The 23479-nt window shown below is 43.7% G+C and overlaps 1 protein-coding gene and 1 long non-coding RNA gene across 2 annotated transcripts in view; both read right to left on the bottom strand.

Moving 5' to 3' along the window:
- LOC309527648 overlaps positions 1 to 23479 on the bottom strand; it is a 384549-nt gene that overhangs the window by 183408 nt on the left and 177662 nt on the right. The window lies entirely within an intron of this gene.
- The window catches only part of ELP4 (elongator acetyltransferase complex subunit 4), a 161359-nt gene continuing 151770 nt past the window's right edge, over positions 13891 to 23479 (bottom strand). The window contains exon 10 of the mRNA XM_082209492.1: positions 13891 to 14153. Within this exon, the coding sequence (XP_082065618.1) occupies positions 14022 to 14153 (132 nt within the window). The 3' untranslated portion in view covers positions 13891 to 14021. The remainder of the gene's footprint in view (positions 14154 to 23479) is intronic.

Here is a 23479-nt window from a genome sequence, read left to right as displayed (position 1 = left end):
TCTTAACCTAAAGCACCACTTTAGCTAATGGGGCCTCCTGCTGTCGCCACGTTGCTGGAGCACAATTTCTGTTCTCATCCTGAAGCAAAGTTCTTAACCTGAAGCACTATTTCTGGGTTAGCGGAGTCTGTAACCTGAAGCGTATGTAACCTGAAGTGTATGTGACCTGAGGTACCACTGTACAAGCTTCAGGGCCCTTTTTTCTTTTTTAAAATGGTGGTGGTTTTGCAAACCCTTAGGTATAGCTAATGAACTTGCAAGACAATTTTGTTCAGTGGTTTTTAAAGAGCAAAACCCTTAACGGGAATCTTTGCAAACTCTTGAATTTGGCTCGTGTTTTTCTCTGCTGTTTTGAACTTGCAATCCCTCCATTCTAAACCTTTGCTTAATTTTCTGGTCAGCGGAATCTGCCTTAAACGGAGTGCGCATGGAGTTGGGGAAAGGATATCAAATGTATTTTGTGTAAGAGCAGTTGAGACATAGAATATCACTGGAAAATAATGTGCTGCACTCCCAGCCCCCACAGCAACATGGAGGACAGGGGGAAAGAGGTAATGGGCCTCCTCAAGCCCCTGGCAGCTTATCGTATTATGGGGGAAGGGATTAGGGTTGCACGCTGTGAAATTTAAAAAATCCTCCTGTGAACTATGCAGGGATGGTTTAGTTCTAGAACTAAGTCTCCACTTGTAATATATAAATAAAATGCTCAGGTTTGGGACTGGCACTACTCCAGTGTTATATAGGACAGCAAGAGAAGGCCTCCAGAGATAGGAAGAGAAAACAGAGGCCTAAGTCCTTTCTTTACTGCTGAAACTGCCCTCTGCCCAACCTCAGAAGCCTGAACAGGACTACAAGGCTCTTGTTCTAGGCTGACTGGAGCCCTAAAATTGCAGCACTCTTCTTTAGGGAAGTTGCAACATAAGACAAGAACATAAGACAAATCATGTTGGATCAAACCAAAGGCCTACTGAGTTTACCATTCTGTTCTCAGACTGGTCAACCAGCTGCCTATAGGAAACCTGCAAGCCGGACATAAGCGCAACAACTTCCTCCCCTGTGATTCCCAGCAACTGGTATTCAGCGGCAATTCTCAGTGAGCACTTTGAATGGCACTCAGCTCTGTTGTGCAGTGGATGCCATAGTTGTTGGTCAAGGTCAAGGACACCAGTGTCCAAGGCATACTCTATAGGGCTGGTTTCACTTTATATAGCTGGATGATGTGGACAGGACCCTTGCAACGATATCCACTTCTTGGACAAGTTGATGAAGAGAATGCTGGCAGGAGTTTCTGCAGGAAACGGATTATCTGGATCCATTGCAATCTGGGCTCAGGTGTGGTGTTGGGGAGGAACCAGCCTTGGCGGATGACTAGTACCAAGAGTGGTACAGAGATACTGCAGTTCTGCTTATGTTCCTCAGTCACTTAGATTTCAATACTTATCACTATGGTGTTCTCCTTGACTTGCTCTTTGGGATGGATATTGGGGGCACAGTTTGCTCCAGCCCACAGAGTTGTGCCCAGAGTACAGCACAGGAAGATTGTGCTACAGCCACATGGTCTTCACACAATGGTGTGTGTGACACAGGGCATGGTCTTCTCTCCCCCCCCCCAATCTTTGTGAAGCCGTTGGGAGTGTTCATTAGGACTTTGGGGGCAAAGTGTCATCAGTATGCTAGTGACACACAGCTCTAATTCTCCATAACAACTGAATCAGGAGAAGCTGTGCAAGATCTGGATCATTGTCTAGGTTCAGTGGTGGAGTGGATGAGGGCCATAACTGAGTTTGAACATAAAGATACAGTGGTACCTCGGGTTACAGACACTTCAGGTTACAGACTCTGCTAACCCAGAAATAGTACCTCAGCTTAAGAACTTTGCTTCAGGATGAGAACAGAATTCGCACGGTGGCAGCAGCAGGAGGCCCCATTAGCTAAAGTGGTACCTCAGGTTAAGAACAGTTTCAGGTTAAGAACGGACCTCTGGAATGAATTAAGTACTTAACCCGAGGTACCACTGTACTGTGGATGGGGGGCGTTCCCCATGTCTGGGAAATTGGCAAATTGCCTGTTCTGGATTGAGATCAGATTTGTTATATTGGGGGGGGGGGGCACCTTGTTGCTGGAGACTCAGGAAGCCGTAATGGCTAGGAATGCCTTTTACTAGCTACAGCTGGTGTGCTAACTACAGGCGTTGGTAGCCTGGCCATGGTAATTTGCTGTCAGAGCAGGAGTCAGACACAGGTCAGCAAGAATAAGCAGAGCCGGTTGTGAGTGAAGTTAACCCTTTAGTCAAGGAAATGGCACACAACTCAGCAACACTTCCCAGTAGGTCTTGCCCCTATAGCACAGTTGCTAGGACTGAAGGTCCCTGCCACCCACTCCTTCTAAGGCTACTCCTCTCCTGGATGTTTCCCAAGCAGTCTCAAACCGCACCTGCTCATCTCCCCCTCTGCTCTGCTCTCCTCATTATCCTGTGTGTTTTTGGAGACCAGGGAGGAGGGGAGCTCATCGCAGCAGGAGAGGCAGACTCCTGGGATTTTTCAGCCGTCAACCACCCCCGCTTCAGCCTTAGCGTCTGAACTGCTCCTTGTCATAGGTTCTTCCTGCTCACCAAAACCTGTTGTCCTGTCAGTATCCAACACCATCTCCCAATCTCTCCCCCCCATCCTCTCCTTGGTGTCCCACCACCAATTCCCAGGCTCTGAGCTTTCCCCTTCTGTGTTTTCCCTTGGGGGGGTTCCTTGGCTGACGTCTCCCATCATTCCTCGTCCAGCCAGTGCCTGACATCCATGCATTGGTACCCTTAAGATTAGATTATTGCAATGCATTCCATGAGGGGCTGTCCTTGGGTCTCATCTGGAGGCTCCAGCTGGTGCAAAACACTGTGGCCAGACTATTGATAGGGACAGACTGACACCAGAGCATAACTGCAGTGTGCAAAAGCTTGCATTGGCTGAGCGTATGCTATTGCATCAGGTTTTAGGTTCTTGTATGGCTAGTCATTGATAGCTTAATGATCCTGGAATTTATCTAATCATATTTTAAAGCCATCCAAATTAGTACCCACCACTGCATCTTGTGGGAGCTAATTCCATAGTTTAGCTTGTTTAAATATTCCATATTTAAAACTATTGCAGGTTACTTATGTAACACTCTACCAGTCTGAAAAAAGCCAAAGCAGCTTAATAATACCTATAGAGTGATTTTGGAAAAATTAAAATTAAAACCCCAACCTATAATACATTTAGGAGTTTTCAAATTGATATGTTGAAGAAGCTCAAGCCTCTTGTAACATATGCTAGCTCTCTCCTCCTCCTCCTCCTGCTCCTCCTCCACTCCCCTAGTCTGGGTGGGTTTATTCATTTTCTTAATACTATTTCAAACACATTTAAGCATATAACAGAATACAAAATGCAGAAATGTGAAATGGAGCAATCCTCATCAGGGATTTAGGCTGCAATTCTATAAACACTTTTTAGGCAGTAAGCCCCATTAAATCGAGTGGGGCATCACGTATATAATATTGCCCTGTGATTCCTGCCCCCATTTTTGTTAGAAAGGGGAGGAATTGGACCCAGGAGGTCCCAATTGAAATATATCCACTCACATCATCTTTTGTTGCATCATTGCTCCAAAATAGCCTAAGACGTATGAAAATGAGGCTGCAGTCCAAACCTCTGTGAAGGTTAGTGGCAAAATCAAGGAGCTACTCTATGTGTTTCTATTTATTATATGCACATCCCTCCTTTCCTGAAGGAGCTCAAGGTGGAGTACATACTGTAGGTCTTGTTCCCGTTTTATCCTCACAGCAACTTTATGAAGTAAGTTAGGCTGACAGTGACTGGCCCATGGTCCTTCTTCGGTGAGCTTCATGGGAGAGTTGGGATTTGAACCCTGGTCTGTCCCAAGTTCAAAGCTAACACTCCAGTCACTACACCCACACATGGGAATGGCCAGTGGTGGTGGTGGGGTTCCCCTGAAATTGATATTACCTACAAAACAATTTTATTTGTTCCCTAGTGTCTATACTAAATAGTTTTTTTTTTGTTTTTTGCTAATAAGTCTCTCTTTAACATTAAGCCTGTCCTTAGCATTCTGTTTGCAATATACAAATGTACATATTTGTATGTAATTATAAGCCTAATTACTCCATAATTGCAAAGCTCTTGTAGATGGTGCCATCATCATTACCACAACCAACATCATTTTCTCTGAATGCTGTCATTTTTTTATGGTGCCTCTGTGTTATACTTGAACTGACCACTCTTGGTTCCCTGCCTAGAGAATAGTGGTCATTGAGTTCATGGAAGCTGGCAGCATCTAGTCTATGAGGCTGCAGATATGGAACATCCCCAAACATTGGATATCTCTGTGCACAGTACAGTGGCGTAGCGTGGGTTGTCAGCACCCGGGGCAAGGCAAGTAATTTGCGCCCCCTAACCCGTGGATTTGCTCCCCCTAACCCGTGGATTTGCGCCCCCTAACCCTAACCCCCAGATGTTGCGCCCGGTGCGGCCGGCCCCCCCTGCACCCCCCACGCTACGCCACTGGCACAGTACAGTACCAAGCTGGGCAGTCCAGCGTCTCCGGACTGGTAGAATTGTATTTCATATACAGGAGGACTAGAAGGAGCAGACTGCTAAATACAGAGGCACTGTAGGAAATGTGCACAAACTTCCCCACATGCCGAAGGGTAGATGGGGCCCATCCAGGAGAAGCAAAACTCCAATCTTAAGCCTTTCAGGATATCTTTGGGAGAAGAAAAGGCTAAGGAGTAAGCCCTACATGAATCCTATCTGTACTGCTGCCACTGTGCACCAAACGTGCAGGTGATTACATGCTCTCACACAGTGCCTATGAGGATCTGGCTGGAAGCTATGCCCCCAATACATTTTTCTTGCATTCACAGTCAGAATGCAGAAAAACAATGAGCAAAAGATGCTTGTATAAGAATGCTGTTTGAAGACGCACAACACAGTGTGACTTTAAATGAAACTAGGGGCGAAACATCAGGGCTTAGAATGAAACATTTTAAAAGTAGGCCATGCTGGAAATAGACATACATGGTACTGAGCAAACGCCAAGATTCCCCCAGACTGCAGAGCAGAGAGAGAAAGGAAGTGGGTTATTCTATCATTGCTGCTCACAGCTGCCTTTGGCTCTTCTGCAACTGTCATAAGAACATCTTATAGGGTTTTTATGAAAACCTACGAGATGGCAGTGAAGGCCGCCAAGAAGTCCTACTTCTCGGCCTCCATTGCATCCGCTAGCTCTCGCCCGGCACAATTATTTAGTATAATTCGGTCTTTAACGTCCCTCGAAGGACAGCCAAATTTAAATAACAATTCGACACATAGCTGTGAGGCATTTGCGAGCTTTTTTGCGGAGAAGGTCCTGTCGCTCCGCCATGACCTCCCTGCCAATTTGGATACAATAAAAGAACTGGAGGCCCCTCGACTGTCCTCGGGTCCAGTATTGGACCACTTTGACCGGATATCCCCAGCCGATGTGGACAGACTCCTCCGAGCTGGAAAGCCCACCACTTGTCCTCTCGACCCGTGCCCGTCTTGGCTGATTAGAGCATGTCCAGACGAGGTGCGGGCCCCCCTGGGGGATATCATCAATTTGTCCCTTGGCACCGGGACATTCCCAGGGGAACTGAAGGAGGCGGTGGTGCGTCCGCTCTTAAAGAAAACATCATTAGATCCCTTAGATCTATCCAATTACCGCCCAGTTTCGAATCTTCCATTCCTGGGCAAGGTGATTGAGAGAGCGGTTGCTGAACAGCTTGGTAGGTTTCTGGATGAAACATCGGCTCTGGATCCATTCCAGTCCGGCTTCCGCGCTGGTCATGGGACCGAGACGGCTCTGGTCGCCCTAACAGATGATCTCCGTAGACAGCTGGATCGAGGCGGGTCGGGGCTGCTGATTCTTCTAGATCTGTCAGCAGCTTTCGACATGGTCGATCACGAACTTTTGGACCACCGCCTCGCCGACGTGGGGATCCAGGGCGCAGTCCTTCAATGGCTGCGCTCGTTTCTCTCTGGTCGGGGACAGAGGGTGGCGCTTGGGGGGGAACTGTCATCCCGCCACTCCTTGGTGTGTGGAGTGCCTCAGGGTGCGATTCTCTCCCCGATGCTTTTTAACATCTTTATGCGCCCCCTCGCCCAGCTTGTCCGGAGTTTTGGGCTGGGCTGCCATCAGTATGCCGATGACACCCAACTCTATCTGTTGATGGATGGCCATCCTGACTCGGCCCCAGACACACTGATCAGATGCTTGGAAGCTGTGGCTGGATGGTTACGTGGGAGCCGGTTGAAGTTAAATCCTTCGAAGACAGAGGTCCTCTGGCTGGGACGGGACGATATGGGATTGAGGGGGCAACTCCCATCTCTTGCGGGGGTGCAATTAGTGCCAGCACCGTCCGTTAAGAGTTTGGGTGTAATCTTCGATACCTCCCTCTCTATGGAGGCGCAGATTGCAGCTATAACAAAGGCGGCATTTTTTCATCTCCGCCAAGCTAAGCAGTTGGCCCCTTACCTCTCTCGCCCTGACCTAGCCACTGTGATCCACGCGACGGTCACCTCCAGACTGGATTATTGTAACTCGCTCTACGTGGGGCTGCCCTTGAGACTGACCCAGAAACTCCAGCGGGTGCAGAATGCCGCAGCGAGACTCCTTACGGGGTCTTCGCTGCGGGATCACATTCATCCGGTGCTATACCAGCTGCACTGGCTCCCAGTGGAGTACAGGATCAGGTTTAAGGTGCTGGTTTTAACCTTTAAAGCCCTATACGGCCTAGGACCCTCGTATCTACGGGACCGCCTCTCCTGGTATGCCCCACAGAGGAACTTACGGTCCTCTAATAAAAACATCTTGAAGGTCCCAGGCCACAGAGAGGTTAGGCTGGCCTCAACTAGAGCCAGGGCTTTTTCGGCTGCGGCTCCAACCTGGTGGAACGCTCTGTCACAAGAGACAAGGGCCCTGCAGGACTTGACATCTTTCCGCAGGGCCTGCAAGACAGAGCTGTTCCACCAGGCCTTTGGTTAGGGCACAGCCTGACTCCCTCCTTCAGCAATCTTTACAATACTTTAGTTTATGGTTGCCATTAATTTTGATTTTAATTAATTCTTATGATGTTTTTATATTGTTGCACTTTTTTAGTGTTGTTAGCCGCCCTGAGCCCGGCTTCGGCTGGGGAGGGCGGGATATAAATAAAAATTTATTATTATTATTATTATTATTATTATTATTATTATTATTATTATCTAGCAGCACTCATTCCATCAAGCTCCCTGCACTGTTTCCATCCCAAGTGGTCATTATAGGAAGAACTAGTACCCGAGCTTGTTCCTTTCCTCCTCCCTCCCCATTCTCCTTTCCTTATATGTCATCTATTTTAGATTGTTTTTCATTGATCTGTAAAGTTGCTCTGGAACCTCAGGCCAAATGTGGCCAAGTCTCTCAGGATTCTTTGTAAGCTCTGCATCTTCTCCAGGCAACACATCCTGAAGGGTCTGCTCTACACCCTCCATGAGTCCTTTTGCTTGGCTGGAATGTTTCCTTGCACTGTGATAACTTATTTTGCTTGCCTGGAGGAAGTGAGTATGAGTGCACATCCATGCAAAGTGTTGATGGGGAACCTGTGAGCCTCTAGCTGTCACTGGACTACAACTGCCATCGTCATTGACCTTTGGCATCGGGCTGATGGGAGCTGATGCTGCAACGCAGCTCAGCTGGTGGAGCATGAGACTCTTAATCTCAGGGTTCTGGGTTCGAGCACCACTTTGGGTGAATTATTCCTGCAGTGCAAGGGGTAGAACCAGATGACCCTTGTGGTCCCTTCTACAACTCTAAGATTCTAAGATCTAAAGGGCCACAGCTTCCCCACTACCACCACCTCCCAGTAACCAGCTTGTGCTTTATTTGGCTGGAATATAGCCCGCTATATAAAGATATGGACAACAGTGGCTTTGTAGTCTGTGGAAAAGTTGGCAGGAAAGGATGGCAGGAAGGGTGGTATGCAGGGTGGAGGAGAGAAACAAACTGCTATGACTGTTAGAAACACAGCTTAAATTATGGCAAGTTGTTGTGAGCAGCTGCCAACAATGGAGGCACCTTGTGCTCGTGAAACGGTTTATTCCCACCCTTACTTTTTATCCCCCAACAGCTCTTTGAGGTTGACTGGTCTCAGAAACAGCAACTGGTCCAGGGCTACTATGAATTCTTAAAGCTAAAAAGGGGCTTGAATCCAGCTCTCCCCAATACCAAGTTTTTAGATATCTGGTTGCGTTCCCTGCCCCAAATCAATGAGGGCTGGCTGCAAAATTATGCATTCGCCTGCTTGGTTATATTTTTAGGACCCACCTTACTTCTGTGACAGCAAGTTTTAAATTGCTTTTAAATGCTGTGTTTTAATTGTTGTAACCCATCCTGGGACCTTGGGGTAAAGGGTGGATTAATAACAACAGTAACAACAACAGTAGGTTGAGAGCTTTAACTTCCAAGTTATCTGAATCAGGCACTCCTAGTTTAAATTTTTTTAATGATAAGTAATCGGGAGCCGCTTCCTCTCTTATCCTACCAGAGCTCTGTGAACCTGCCCCACGGAGCAAGCAGTTTGCATTCTCTCTCTTTCTGTCTCCCTGCTACAATCATTAGGGCCATAAGAAACAATGTCAGAGGTTTTTGCCCAATCCCAGCTCTCTTGCCAAATTCGCTTGTTGGGAAACGAAGTCCAAGCGTGGAGAAGAAAGGTAACAATGCCTATAATCTCTGGGGCCCCGATCCCTTCAAATGTTTTACTGCGAGGGCCAAAGGGACCTGGCCCCCTAGGAGTTGGAGCTTACATTTAGTGATCAGAACTACTTGTTCAATTCTGGAAGCACTCTGCTGACCTCATGTTCACGCCCCCTTCTCTTGGTGGCAATTGGGGATGCCAGGAAGCAGCAATTGTCAGCAGGAAGAGATGCTGTTTAAAGCTGCATTTTGAAGCTCTTCACTCATTCTTCTCCTGACTCTGCAAACCAGGTTCCTCATATCTGTTGTGAGTCCTAGTTGGTCACCCCATATAGCCTGGTGAGGTGCTTGATGCAATATCTAACCTGATTGTGTAGAATCAGTTTGTAGATGAGGCCTGTATAGACTTCTAAAGATGACTTACATCACCTGGGAAGATTTTACTCATGGTACTATGACCTACAGAATACCACTTGAAAATGGGTATTTTCCACAATTGCCCCTGCACTCTGGAATGCCTTTCCCTCTGCCATACATGAAACATACCGGTAATTCAATTCAGCTATTTGTTAAAATTTATTTTCTTGTCAAGGCCTTCCCTGACACACAAGACCCTATCATTATAATATATATATATTTATCTGTGCTTTATGATACCATTTTAATGTTTTTATGTTTGTGTTTTAGTATGCTGCTTAGAGATTTTAAATATTATGCTTTTATAGAAATGCTTTTATAATAAATCAGAATTAAACAATTCAAGCATGGGCAAGCTAGGGAAGGTAGACAGAATGCTTCTTACAGGCAGTACTTTTGTTCCTATTTTCCCATTTCCATGGGTGGATTTAAATGACAATTGGAAAACGGGTGAATACTCTGAATGCTTGTTTCTTGGTGTGTGGGTGTAAGGAACAAAAACACAAACCATTTTGAGCGGAGGACTTTGCCATTTCATTAACCTGTGTGTAAGCATGTGCATGCCTGTCAGTGTCTATGCATCAGATGTGTTTCTGTGCTAAGTGCATGTTAAGGTTGTGTGTGTCTATCTATGCTCCAGGTGCATGATTCCAGACCTTTGCTAGGATAATGTGTCCCCCAAACTTGTACAGTGGTATCTCGGAAGTCAAATGGAATCCGTTCTGGAAGTCCATTTGACTTCCAAAACGTTTGGAAACCAAGGTGTGGCTTCCGATTGGCTGCAGGAAGCTCCTGCAGCCAATCGGAAGCCGCATAAGCGGCATCGGCCATACGGGTTCCAAAGAACGTTCACAATCTGGAACACTCACTTCTGGGTTTGCAGCGTTTGGGAGCCAAAACGTTTGACTTGCAAGGCATTCGGAATCCAAGGTACAACTGTATTGCTTTTAATGTTTCAATTCTAATATGCCTTGGTTTTTCCATAAAAGGCAGGGTAGAAATAAACAGCAGCAGCAAGCGAACACTGAAAATGTCACACACACACCCCGCAGTCTAAAGTAGAGCAGTCCATTTTACCACCCTTATGCATGTGAAGATCAGGCCCATCCACTTGCAGTGGGGCTGACGTAAGAGCCCTGTTTCTCCTCCTTTTGTATGTACAGGCACATAGGCACTTGCCAGGAACGGGAAGCCAATCCAGCTCTCTCTCTTGCCTATGCAAGACTATATTCTACAAGGGGAAGGGAAATGAGGAAAACAAGGCCCTGGTCAACCCAATGCTGACCTTTCAGCACATAAACAGCTGCATACCTGTATGGGTGGATTATGCCTTTGGTCTATGGATACCTGGAAAGCTTTACATTAAATAGGCAAAATGGACCATCGTCTTTAGACCATTGAAGGTTGCATATCAGTTAGGAAATGGTCATAATGGAATGAGGAAACTTCATGCCAAGCTTGAGCTATGTCATTTGGAAACTTCATGCCAAGCTTGAGCTATGTCATTCCACATATGTCATGTGGAAGTAATAGTGCCACTGTATTCTGCTCTGGTCAGACCTCACCTGGAGTACTGTGTCCAGTTCTGGGCACCACAGTTCAAGAAGGACACTGACAAACTGGAACGTGTCCAGAGGAGGGCAACCAAAATGGTCAAAGGCCTGGAAACGATGCCTTATGAGGAACGGCTAAGGGAGCTGGGCCTGGAGAAGAGGAGGTTAAGGGGTGATATGATAGCCATGTTCAAATATATAAAAGGATGTCACATAGAGGAGGGAGAAAGGTTGTTTTCTGCTGCTCCAGAGAAGCGGACACGGAGTAATGGATCCAAACTACAAGAAAGAAGATTCCACCTAAACATTAGGAAGAACTTCCTGACAGTAAGAGCTGTTCGACAGTGAAATTTGCTGCCAAGGAGTGTGGTGGAGTCTCCTACTTTGGAGGTCTTTAAGCAGAGGCTTGACAACCATATGTCAGGAGTGCTCTGATGGTGTTTCCTGCTTGGCAGGGGGTTGGACTCGATGGCCCTTGTGGTCTCTTCCAACTCTATGATTCTATGATTCTATGATTTAATCTGAAGAAACAGTCCTGTTACTTAATGTATCCTACAGAACATTTGTTTAGTTATCAAATAGGGTGTAACCATTTTACTATTCAGTTTTCCTTGATAAAGGGACGCGGGTGGCGCTGTGGTCTAAACCACTGAGCCTCTTGGGGTTGCCGATCAGAAGATCGGCGGTTTGAATCCCTGCGATGGGATGAACTCCCATTGCTCGGTCCCAGCTCCTGCCAACCTAGCAGTTCAAAAGCACGCCAAAAGTGCAAGTAGATAAATAGGTACCGCTCCGGCGGGAAGGTAAACGGCGTTTCCATGCGCTGCTCTGGTTTCGGTGTTCCATTGCGCCAGAAGCGGCTTGGTCATGCTGGCCACATGACCCGGAAAAACTGTCTGCAGACAAACGCTGGCTCCCTCAGCCTGTAAAGCGAGATGAGCGCCTCAAGCTCCGAGTCATCTGTGACTGGACTTAACTGTCAGGGGTCCTTTACCTTCACCTTGATAAGGAAAATGACTGCTAAACCAAATTACTGCTGGTTAAACAATATTCTAGAAGTAAAAGAATAGGTATTTCACCTTAGGTGTAGAACACTGGGTATGTGTGGTGCAGCACTTATTTCACAGAGCATGTGAAACAAAAAACAACAACATTTAATATAGATTTCACTGAATGATCTCCCCCTTTCCTTTCTGCTGTTGAAAATATATTCTTTGGGTTTCTATGCCAACTCGATGTTATTATTTCAAATGCCTGTTCTGATGAGTGTACTTTATATTTATGCATGTTAAATTTAAGTTTGCACTCACCCACAGAGTCATATATTTTAATGATATTTGGAAGATTGTCTACTAATTTAGGCCCCATTAAGGACATTTACAATTATTAATAATAATATCTTGTAAAAAAGCAAATTTAATAGTGCCTAAAGGTTTTAGAATTTATAGAGGAATAGTATATAAGATTCCCTAGCTTATTTACATGAAAAATATAACTGAGTAACTAAAGTGTTAATCCTTTTATACTTGATCTATTGAATATCTGCATAGGTCCCCATTCAAATTGTGTTGAGAAGTTTTGCTTCATATTATATATAAGGCGAAAGGAGAAATGATTTGAAAGCTGTAGCGATATATGGGTATAAGAATGTAGATGTCTATTAGCTTTATGAAACTGACAGCTCAGTTCTGAAACTTTATTTTGAATAGATTTTAAAAAGGATTTGCGTCTTTAGAAATAGTAAAAATAAAAAATAAAACAGACATATCTTTGAAAAAGAAAGAAAAAAACTCAATTGTTACCTCTAATGAAATAGCGGGTGACAAAACAGTAGTCTTTTTGATTTTGATCAGAAAAATAAACTGGTAGTGACAGGATATGATGGATAGATTTGACATCCTGGCAAATCACTGTCATTGATTCAATTATTCTAATTCAGAATAAAAGCTGTATACAGTGTGTGTTTATGGTACAGTGGATTTTTTTAAATGATTGACATTCATCACATTAGACAGTTTTAAAAGCTATGTCTCCATTTTACTCACAGCGTTATAAAAAGTAAATCATTTAACCAACACTTTAGTTCCAATCCCATCAAAATACATTAGCATTATTACAGTAAGCATTTAAGGTTTTGTGGGGAGCATAATTCAGCCCAATTCTATAAAATGACAGTTTAAAGACCTAAGTTTTAATCCAAAATGAACTTAGTGGAAAGTTCTATCAAGGCTAATTCAAAATAGAACTATACAGAAAGTAATTTTCAGGTCCCACTTGAAAACCATTTCCAGATAGCCACCTATTCACATAGTTTGTACATTAGTTCTAATACAAATATGCAAATCTTGCTGCTGATAAATATTTATACATTTTACCTAGGGAAAAATTCATATGTTTACAAATAGTATATACAGAATAGTATGGAACCCTGAATTGGTTTTATTTTCTGCTGCTCTGTAGACTTCTTTCTATGATATGTCTTCCCTAAGCTCCAATGCACTCCCCTGGTTTTCTAGCATTAATGTAGCTGTCAGTTTGAATTTCAATCTTGAATAATGTCTGCTGACATAATTTCATATTGCTGACTTCAGTTGTTTAGGATTACTGTTTTGAACTATATTGAAAAGCAATTCTTTGTATATGTTTAGTAAGTTTCACTCAAGCAATTTAATATATTTATTAGCCCATAAGGCAAAGTAATTATCTATAATGTATTTTACCATGAAAAGTATTTTATCATATTACTGATAACAGAATAGGTGGAAAATACACAGAAATTTAATGCTTATAGTATATATGGGACTAAATAAGGTGTCATTTTTAACGATGTTTTTCTAGGGAAATGATTGTCTGATATTAAAATAACCCACTTTTAAAAATCTATGATTTTATTTAATATACATAATATTGATATACAGCATACAATAGTTGTGTTAAACATGCAAAGTGTAGTTCTTTCATTTCTCATTCATTATCTGAACTTTAGTAATAACAGTAAAGTTGATGGCAACAGAAAATTCTGCAGCTTCAAAATGGCAACATATTTTACGTCTTTAAAATGGCATCAAAATATAGGATGTGTTTGTTAACTGTAGAAACATCCAATACAACATTTGCAAATAATTTTTTTTAAAAAATGGTAAAATAAGGCACACAGCTTGCAATATATATATATATATATATATATATATATATATATATATATGACATGACTACTGGGTCACAATCATTAAGAAAAATATTTACATAAGTCATTAACAGTCATAATTAGAGTGTCATATAAATCGGAGTGAAACTGCTAAGTAGAAATCACTAGAAGTCCAGGTGCTTCTTGCCTATGGCCATAGCAGTACATCCTGAGCTCAGCAGTTTGGCAGATTCTGCCAGATCCTGTTTGCTTGTGCGGCTCACTGTGTCTGACAAGTCTGGAGGCAAATGCAATTGCTATGGCAGGAGATTTCAGGGAGTGGGGGGGGGGGAGAGAGAGACAGAGAAGAGAGAGAGATGAGAGAGAACATAGTTGTAATTAGATTTGCTTTCGATATTACACATTTAAAAACATCGTACTATTCTCTGCCAGTGAATACCTATTACAGCATAACAAATACATATTAGAACAGTTTTAGAAAACCAGATTGTCAGATTCTTTTATTTCATATATTGATCTATAAGATACTGGAATTTTTCAAATCAAATTCAGCTTTCTTCATCAGGACATTCAGAATGGAAATCAAAGGCCAAGACCCAAAGAAATCAAAATTACCCCCATGAGTCCCAAAAGGGGTATTTACACTGCAATCCTAGGCATGTTTACCCATGTGTAATTTCCTGAATCCAATGGTAGGTGCATACAGAAATGCGGCCTTGTAATGCAATTCTAGGCATGTTTATTCAGAAGTAAGTCCCACTTACTCAATGGGCTTACCTAGTATAGGATTGCGGCTATTTGTGGAGGCCTAAGCACTAGTGAATTCAATGAGACTTGTTTCTGAGTAGACATTTATGGGTTTGCAGTCACTTGTTTTTCCTCAAACAACGTTCCTGCTCCTATACCAAATGGCAAATGGTGTTCCAAAAAAAAAAGGTCCATAATTTCACTGAGTTAGTACAGGTGGTTTCCATGAGCCAAAGCAGATCTTTGATCCAAGCTTACATTTCCTGCATTTATTTTGTTATCTCCAGAGACCTCGTCTCCTACATCTTCTGTCTCCCATTAAAAATAACTAATTAGTTTGAACAGTTCTGTATGCCTAAGGGGCTTTGCATTTGTTGAAACAGCGTCTCTTTGATGCCACACGGCAAGCCACTTTTGAAACTGAGGGGACTCTCAAAAGCAGATTGTGACTTAACACGGAGGCAAGTTATTTAATGAAAAAAAGGCCAAAATTCCTGTTGTGTGTGCCTAAGCATCTGGGTACATTTAGAGTAGCTCTTTGGATCCTCGCCAAAGTATATACTGTGAACAAAAATAAATTATACATATTGTGTGGAATACACCAAGTGGTCTATTCATCCACAAGACTTTCCCCCGTCTTCTCCCCTTGTGAATCACTAAAACCATTTTGGGTCACCCCAGCTCTCCAGAGCAGATTTAGGGGGTACATGGGGGGGCACAGTCCTGTTTCATACCTGTTGCATGCCTGCAACAGCTAAGCTGAATCCCACCCATTATTTTAAACACAACAGTCAACACAAACACAATAATCTTCACAACAGAGAGACACCTGTTTTCAGCTAACAATTAAACATTTCATGCCTTATTAATAGTCTTTTTGCAAGGGGAGCTAACATGGTATCCTCCATCCCAGAGAGTGTGGACTACCACTTCCTTAAGTTTCAGCTAACATGGCCAACAGTAATGGATGATGGGAGTTGTAGTCCTCAACATCTAGGCACCACATTGACTATCCCTGGGCTAGAGTGTTGTGTTCTGTGTTGTGGAACCCTCTACATGTCTACTCAGAAGCAAGTCCTATTGAGTTCAGTGTCACTTACTCCTAGGTAAGTATGTAAAGGCTGCAGCCTAAGTAAGTTAAACTTTAAAATGCCTGTTTGAAACAGCAAGTGCTTTTAATAATCACAGTGTTAAACTCATACCAATGATGAGGAAACTTAGCAAAGATGTTAGATATATTGAAATCCAAAAATATTAATCCTGGAGCTGTATTGGTATAGTCTTCTATTAAGACATTTTCTGGGCTTCTCTACTACTACTCAGTAGTGTATGATTTGTAACTTGCACTCATTACAAGTTGTCACACTGCAATCCAAGTCAGTAGTTGTTTTCTCTTTTTTTAAAGGATTAACTTTTATCCAGGGTATTTATAAAATAGGGCGTTTGTGTGTTCAGGTTTGACATAATTAATTCACCCGTTTGCAGTTCACGGCTTCCTACTGCAAAGCACTTCCTGCTTCTTCCCATGAACAGCCACAACTATGATGAAATTGACTGCTACTGCTATTTATTTCTTTAGCACCAAGAGTCCTCTAGGCTCTATGCAGGCAAAATGTGGTTTGAAATGTAAAGTACATTGGGGCTAAATAGCCAGAGTTCACATATATACTGAAGGGGTTGGAACTGGCAGTGACTGATCAGGAAAAGGATCTTGAGGTTCTAGTGGGTAGCTCAATGAAAATGTTGGTTCAGTGGCAGCTGTGATAAAGACAAATTCTACATTAGGGATAATTAGGAAAAGGATTGAAAATAAAATGGCCAATATTGTCATGCCTTCATGCAAATCTATGACGCAAACACACTTGGAATACTGTGTATAGTTCTGTTCACCCCTATTGTGCAGTTAGAAAAGGCTCAGAAAAAAGGGAAGCCAAAATGACCAGGAGGAACTCTCCTATGAGGAAATAAAAAAATTTCCTTCCAGTAGCACCTTAAAGACCAACTAAGTTAGTTCTTGGTATGAGCTTTCGTGTGCATGCACACTGTGTATCTGAAGAAGTGTGCATGCACACGAAAACTCATACCAAGAACTAACTTAGTTGGTCTTTAAGGTGCTACTGGAAGGAAATTTTTTTATTTTGACTATGGCAGACCAACACGGCTACCTATCTGTAACTCTCCTATGAGGAAAACTGACAACAGAATGACAACATGTCAGGCAACCTAGTTGCTCCAAAGTGCCCTCTTCAGCATTGTGGAGTTTGCATTGCTCTTCAGCACTGAGGAGCTGAGGACCATGAAGAAGACTGGATGCCGGGTGGTGAACAGCCTATCACGAAGATAACACGCTATGCATTTGAGCATACAATCGTGTCTACTGCATGGCAGTGAGGACAGCAAAGGAAGCACACTTTGCTGCCTCCATTGCATTCTCAAATACTTGTCCAGCAGAGCTATCAACAGTACGCATTTGTTAACAAAATTACATGACAAGTTTCCATGACACTGAGGATAACATTGCTCACCTCTTTGAAAATTTGGACACCATTGTTGTAACCAGTTTTAGCTTTTGAGGCCTCCTGAGAACAAAGTGCTTGTAGCTGTTTGGCCGACTTTATGCCCTTTTGCCCCACAGCTAGTTGTGGGGAATAGGGGTGTTGCCCAGGTAGATACATCTTGTGGGAAATGCATCATTATGTGAACAGCACTGGACAACTATAAGGCTCCCAGGCAGTTACATTATGGCATGCTGCAAGGTACCATCTTGTCCCCAATGATATTTAACATCTATATGAAGCAGCTGGGAATAGTCATTACGGGATTTGGAACATGCTGTCATCAGTATGCTGATGACACCTAGCTCTATTTTCCCACTACAGTGGTGCCTCGCAAGACGAAATTAATTCGTTCCGCAAGTCTCTTCGTCTTGCGAGTTTTTCGTCTTGCGATGCACGGTTTCCCATAGGAATGCATTGAAAATCAATTAATGGGTGGCGCTGTGGGCTAAAGCCTCAACGCCTAGGGCTTGCCGATCGAAAGGTCGGCGGTTCGAATCCCCGCGGCGGGGTGCGCTCCCGCTGTTCGGTCCCAGCGCCTGCCCACCTAGCAGTTCGAAAGCACCCCCGGGGGCAAGTAGATAAATAGGTACCGCTTACCAGCGGGAAGGTAAACGGCGTTCCGTGTGCGGCTCTGGCTCGCCAGAGCAGCGTTGTCACGCTGGCCACGTGACCCGGAAGTGTCCCCGGACAGCGCTGGCCCCCGGCCAATAGATGTGAGATGGGCGCACAAACCCCAGAGTCTGTCAAGACTGGCCCGTTCGGGCAGGGGTACCTTTACCTTTACCTAGGGAAACCGCCTTCAGACCAGGTCCGGGGACAGTCTGTCCCCGGACCTCTTCTGAAGGCTGGGGGGGGGGGGGACAAGGGCTTTTCTTCCCACCCCAGCATTTTAAAAAAACCCGGGACAGCGGAGGACATCTCCGCTGTCCGGGCGATCTTAAAATGCTGGCGGGCGGCATTTTAAAATCGCCCCGTACAGCAGAGGACTTCTCCGCTGTCCGGGGCGATTTAAAAGCCCCTGGGAAGGCAGGCAGGGGGGACAAAGACTGCCCGCCTTCAGAAGGTGTTCCCGCCCCCAGCCCTGCTTCGGAACAGCGTTCCGAAGCGGGGCGGCTGGGGCAGATGTTCCCGCCCCCCCTCTTCGGAACAGCGTTCCGAAGTGGGGTGGCTGGGACAGATGTTCCTGCCTCCCCTCCCCGCTTCGGAACAGCGTTTTAAAATGCTGGGGGTCGGCAGCGCTTTGCTCCCGACCCCCAGCATTTTAAAATCTCCCCGGGACATGGGGAGATTTTAAAATGCTGGGGGTCGGCAGCGCTTTGCTCCCGACCCCCAGCATTTTAAAATCTCCCCGGGACATGGGGAGATTTTAAAATGCTGGGGGTCGGCAGCGCTTTGCTCCCGACCCCCAGCATTTTAAAATCTCCCCGGGACAGGGGAGATTTTAAAATGCTGGGGGTCGGCAGCGAACGCTTCGCTCCCGCCCGGGGCAGGCGGGGGGAAAGGCAGGCGGGGGGGGAGCAAAGACTTTTGCCCCCCGCCGGCCTTCAGAAGAGGTCCTCTTCTGAAGGCCGGCTGTGGGCGAAAGTCTTTGCTCCCGACCGCCAGCATTTCCCTATGGGATTTCGTCTTGCGAAGCAAGCCCATAGGGAAATTCGTCTTGCGAAGCGCCTCCAAAACAGAAAACCCTTTCGTCTTGCGGGTTTTCCGTCTTGCGAGGCATTCGTCTTGCGGGGTACCACTGTACATCTGATTCAGGTGTGGCTGTGCAAATAAGTGCAGTGGCGAGCTGAATCACCTGAATCTTGATAAGACAGAGGCCTTGTGGGTAGGTGGTTCCTGAGTCTGGAATTTAGGCAATTGCCACGTAAGTGCTCCTTCACCCATGGATGTCACTGAAGGCCCAAGAGGTCACAATAGTTAGGGGAACATTTTTTCAGATTCAGATGACATGCCAACTGTGGTCATTCTTTGATAGGGATAGTCTACCCCAGGCATAGGCAAACTTGGCCCTCCAGATGTTTTGGGACTACAACTCTCATCATCCCTGACCACTGGTCCTGTTAGCTAGGGATGATGGGAGTTGTAGTCCCAAAACATCTGTAGGGCCAAGTTTGTCTATGCATGGTCTAGCCACAGAGACCAGATTACTGTCATGTGTTCTATGTGGGGGCAGAATGCAACAGGTAGGTTGTTAATTGGACATTCCTGCTGCAAGTATGTGACACTACTTTTAGAAGAACTGTAGTGGCTGCCAATTTGTTACCAGACTAGGTTTAAAGTTTTGATATTGGTATTGACCTCAACACTTTAAATAACATGGGACCAGGTTATCTGAGGGAACAATCTCACACACAGCCCTGCCTTGTCACTCATTTCTTCCTGGTTGTGCAGCAGCTTGCTGAGGTCTGTCTGGTGGCAACCAGGGGGAGGGCCTTTTCTATTGTGCCCAGCCTAAAGAATAACCTCCTGTCTAAGCAAGGCAGGCAAAAGCAGATACCAAAATATCAACTATTCATGCTACTAGTGATTTCAGAGACAATAATGACAGGTTTATGGACTACACTGAATAACAAGGATATATCATTTTGGATTGAGAAAGTTCTGTTAGAATGTCAGCACTGGGATGTACCTTTTACCACTTCGAAGAGAACATACAAATCCCAAGTCTATTTCTGCTCAGATAATTTATTCTATTCCACCAAAGGAAATGGAGAAACCTACTCTCAAGAATGGTTAGTGTGTTTTCCCGCTAAAGGAAAAATCTACTGCTTTGTGTGCAAACTTTTCTCCAACCAAACTACCTCAACTACAGCTTTAGGTTCTACTGCATTTGATTATTGGCATCACGGTTATCTTGTTCAAACCCATGGAAACTAAAAATCATGTGAACCCTATGCTAACATACTGAACAAGAAAGCATGGTCAAACACTCACATCAAAACTAGAATAATTTGAATTCATTTTCATGCTTCAACTTTGGACACATTTGCTAGACCAATTTCATAAAGCTAGCAAGGCACTCCAAAGTTCGCAAATTTCACTGAGCACAACAGCAAATATTTACAGCTCACTATTGCAGTTTGTATCAAACACTTGGGCTAATTTACCACATTTACCAGATGTAGAGTACAATACATCAAAAAAAGGCAGAGAATATGGGAAAACCCAACAATGATGAGCATAGCCAGGATTTATGTTGAGGGGGGAAAGAACCTCAGTTAGTTAAGTATTTTTATTGATTTACTTAATCTGGGGGCAGCTGCCCCCCTGGCTCTCCCCATGATGATGGGACAAAATCCGAAGCTGTAGGCAAACTTTTTCCATGAGACAAGTTTAGGATAAATTCATTTATCCCTGTAATTGATGCTCTTGAAGCTAACCTAGACAGAAAAGCAGTAAAGGAGTGTAGCTGGCAATTTTAAATTTTTGGTGAACCTGGAAGCAACCAAGGAACAGATTCACGATGGCATCAAGATGTTAATGCAAGAGTATCCAAAGGATGTTGACCTTAGCAATTCCACCCGTACATCAAATGAGCTCATTCTGAAAAAGAATATTTCAGCCACCAAGATATGTATCAAATAATATTCTAGAAGAAAATTAGGACAGCCCCCCCCCCCAATGTGGAAGCAATTTTCAGATTGTTCCTGTGTTTAATGGTTACAAACTGTACTGGTGAAAGATCGTTTTCTAGACTAAAAAGGATAAAGAATGAACTATGATGAACAATGTCCTAAGATCAGTTGTCTGATCTAAGCATTCTCTGTATAGAAAATGATAAACTGTGACTTACTGATTTTAATGATACAATTGATAAGTCTGCATCTAAAAGAGCTCAAAAGAAACTGTTCTGACTTTTTATATAGTGTACTGTTATAACATAGCTATGATTCCCCTACAAATATTCTGTGCGAATGTCTTCATTAATCCCATACTTTTGTAAATTTATTAAAGATTATACAATGATAAAAGATTATACAATGATAATATGTTTTTATTTTACCATTGTATAATCTTTTATAATTGTATAATATTTAATAAGTTTTAAAAGTATGGGATTAATGAAGACATTCACACATAACATTTGTGTATCAATGCTAAAATTTCAGCAATAGTCTACTTTTATTGAGTAGATAAAGATGAGAACGATGTTTTATTTCTCATGATCAGATACTATTAAGTTTGGGCCTCCCAAGGTCTTCTAGGCCAAAGCCTCCAGTTGCTTTAATCCAGGCCTACCTCCAGAAATTCATAGGCCAACATCAAGGAGGATGGTAAGAATGCCCCATCACAACCTTCTGGAATTGCCCGTGTAGAAAGAACAGAAGTACTGTAAAATGGTGCCTCTAAGTTTAAGATGCTCGTATTAATCTACAAGGCCCTTAACAATGGGGTCCCAAATACCTTACGGACCACTTGACTCTTTACATCCCTGCCCAGACTTTGGGCCTTTGTTAGTGGTTCCCCCGTGGCTTGGATGCACTGCTTGTATCCATCAGGAGCCACATGTTCTGTACTGTGGGCCGTATTCTATGGAACTCCCTCCCAGGATATTATGGTTGACAGTACTGAAGGCAGCTGAGAGTTCCTGCAGAACCAATGGGGATGGCACTCTACGGTGACTAAAGCTGTCTCTGTCCCAAAGCCAAATTGAAATGTGTCTAGATACTCTTTATCATCCAGAAATACTTGGTGTTGGGTTGCTCCCACTTGATCAAGCACCTACTCTAGAATAGTAGACTGGCTGGAAATGTATTATTTTGATGCCAGGATACAGTTTTTTAAAAAGCAACTTCACTACTGCCTTTTTCAAGCTCAGCAGGCTCACACCTTTTCACAAAGAAGCATTTACCACTTCAGCCACTCACTTGGCCACACCACCTCAGGTAGATTACCTTAGCCAGAAGGCAAAGGGTCACGTACATACATGCAAGAATCCTGCCCACATTCTCAGGTCATACTAACTGAAAAGTATTCAAGACCAATGAGCAAGTAGGTAGGTACATTTAATGGCTCTGCTTCAACTGTGGCTTCCAAGTTGGAATGGATGTGAGTGGCTTTATCCACAAAGTGCTTTGCAAATTGGTCGCAGCAAGTCATTGAGAGGTCCCCTAACCCCCCACTTTCCGAAAACAAGGTGCAAATATCCCTTAACCACTTGGAAAACCTCTGCTAGATAGCCCTGAGGACAGAGCTCCTGACCATATTGGTTGGATTCATCATGAGTTGCTCTAGTCATCACTCCTGTTGTTTCATCACTTAAAGCTTGCAGGACCACAGAGAGACAACTTGGTTCTACTAACAGGGAGAGGATGTTGAGGAGTATTTGTGTCATTTGCTCAAGCGATTTCCCCCACTGCAGAGTTTGACTAGATACTTGGCAGAATTGCCTACAGAAGTGACAGAGGAATCTTCAAGCCACCTTGAGCAATCACTGTATGATAATTAATACAGTGAAGGCCTTTTCAAGCATACCTTTTCCCTAGCCATCTTTTCCATCTGGAATATTATAGTAAGATTAAAATAAAATATAATTTAAAACACAGTATATTAAACCATCCACTTAGCTTGCCAAACACGCTGCTTGTTCTCAGTCAATACAGAAACAAAAATAGGTGTCATTAGATTGAGTTGAGCAAATGAGTAGCTCATATGAAAGTTAGACGACTGGCCAATGCATTTCCAAAGGATCTTATATAAAGCATCTTTGAGAGTTTGTGAAGTGTTAACTTCAATATATTCAGTGCCCTACAATCTCAGAGGGTTGGGCTTGAGATGTGATTCAATGTATACCTACTTGGGAGTAAAACCCAATGAATTCAGTGAGACTGACTTCTTGCTAAACAAGTGTAAGATCAGGCTGTTGAGCAGAGTTATTCCTTTGTGCATGATATATACCCCTATGATGTAGTGTCTGTTAAAAAGGGGAGTGGGGTGTTAAACCCCTTGCCTGTGACTTAGAGTGAGTAGATACATAATAAGAGAAGGGCTCTAATAAAGCATTTGATGTTCACGCCGGGGAGAGGTGCGCTCATTTGGTTAAAACCTTTTTAAAAATTACTTCAACTTAGAAAAACACAAAAGTAGAAAAAGCAAAGGAGATTGCAGACCTATATCTCAATATGTGGAACAGAAGCAGCAATTTGCTTAGAGGTACCAACAATGCTGTGGCAAAATAAATATTGAAAGAAACAAAATCTAAATGGTCTTCCATTAAAATATAAGGTGTTGATATATTAAAGGCTATATGTTTGTCAGTGAACTTGTGAAACAAAAACAAGCCATGGTCCTTCCAACTCTATAATTCTATGATTCTA

The sequence above is a fragment of the Podarcis vaucheri genome (genome assembly GCF_965113315.1).
Source record: "Podarcis vaucheri genome assembly, chromosome: 1".
NCBI lineage: Eukaryota > Metazoa > Chordata > Lepidosauria > Squamata > Lacertidae > Podarcis > Podarcis vaucheri.
This window is presented reverse-complemented; position numbering and strand designations above follow the sequence as displayed.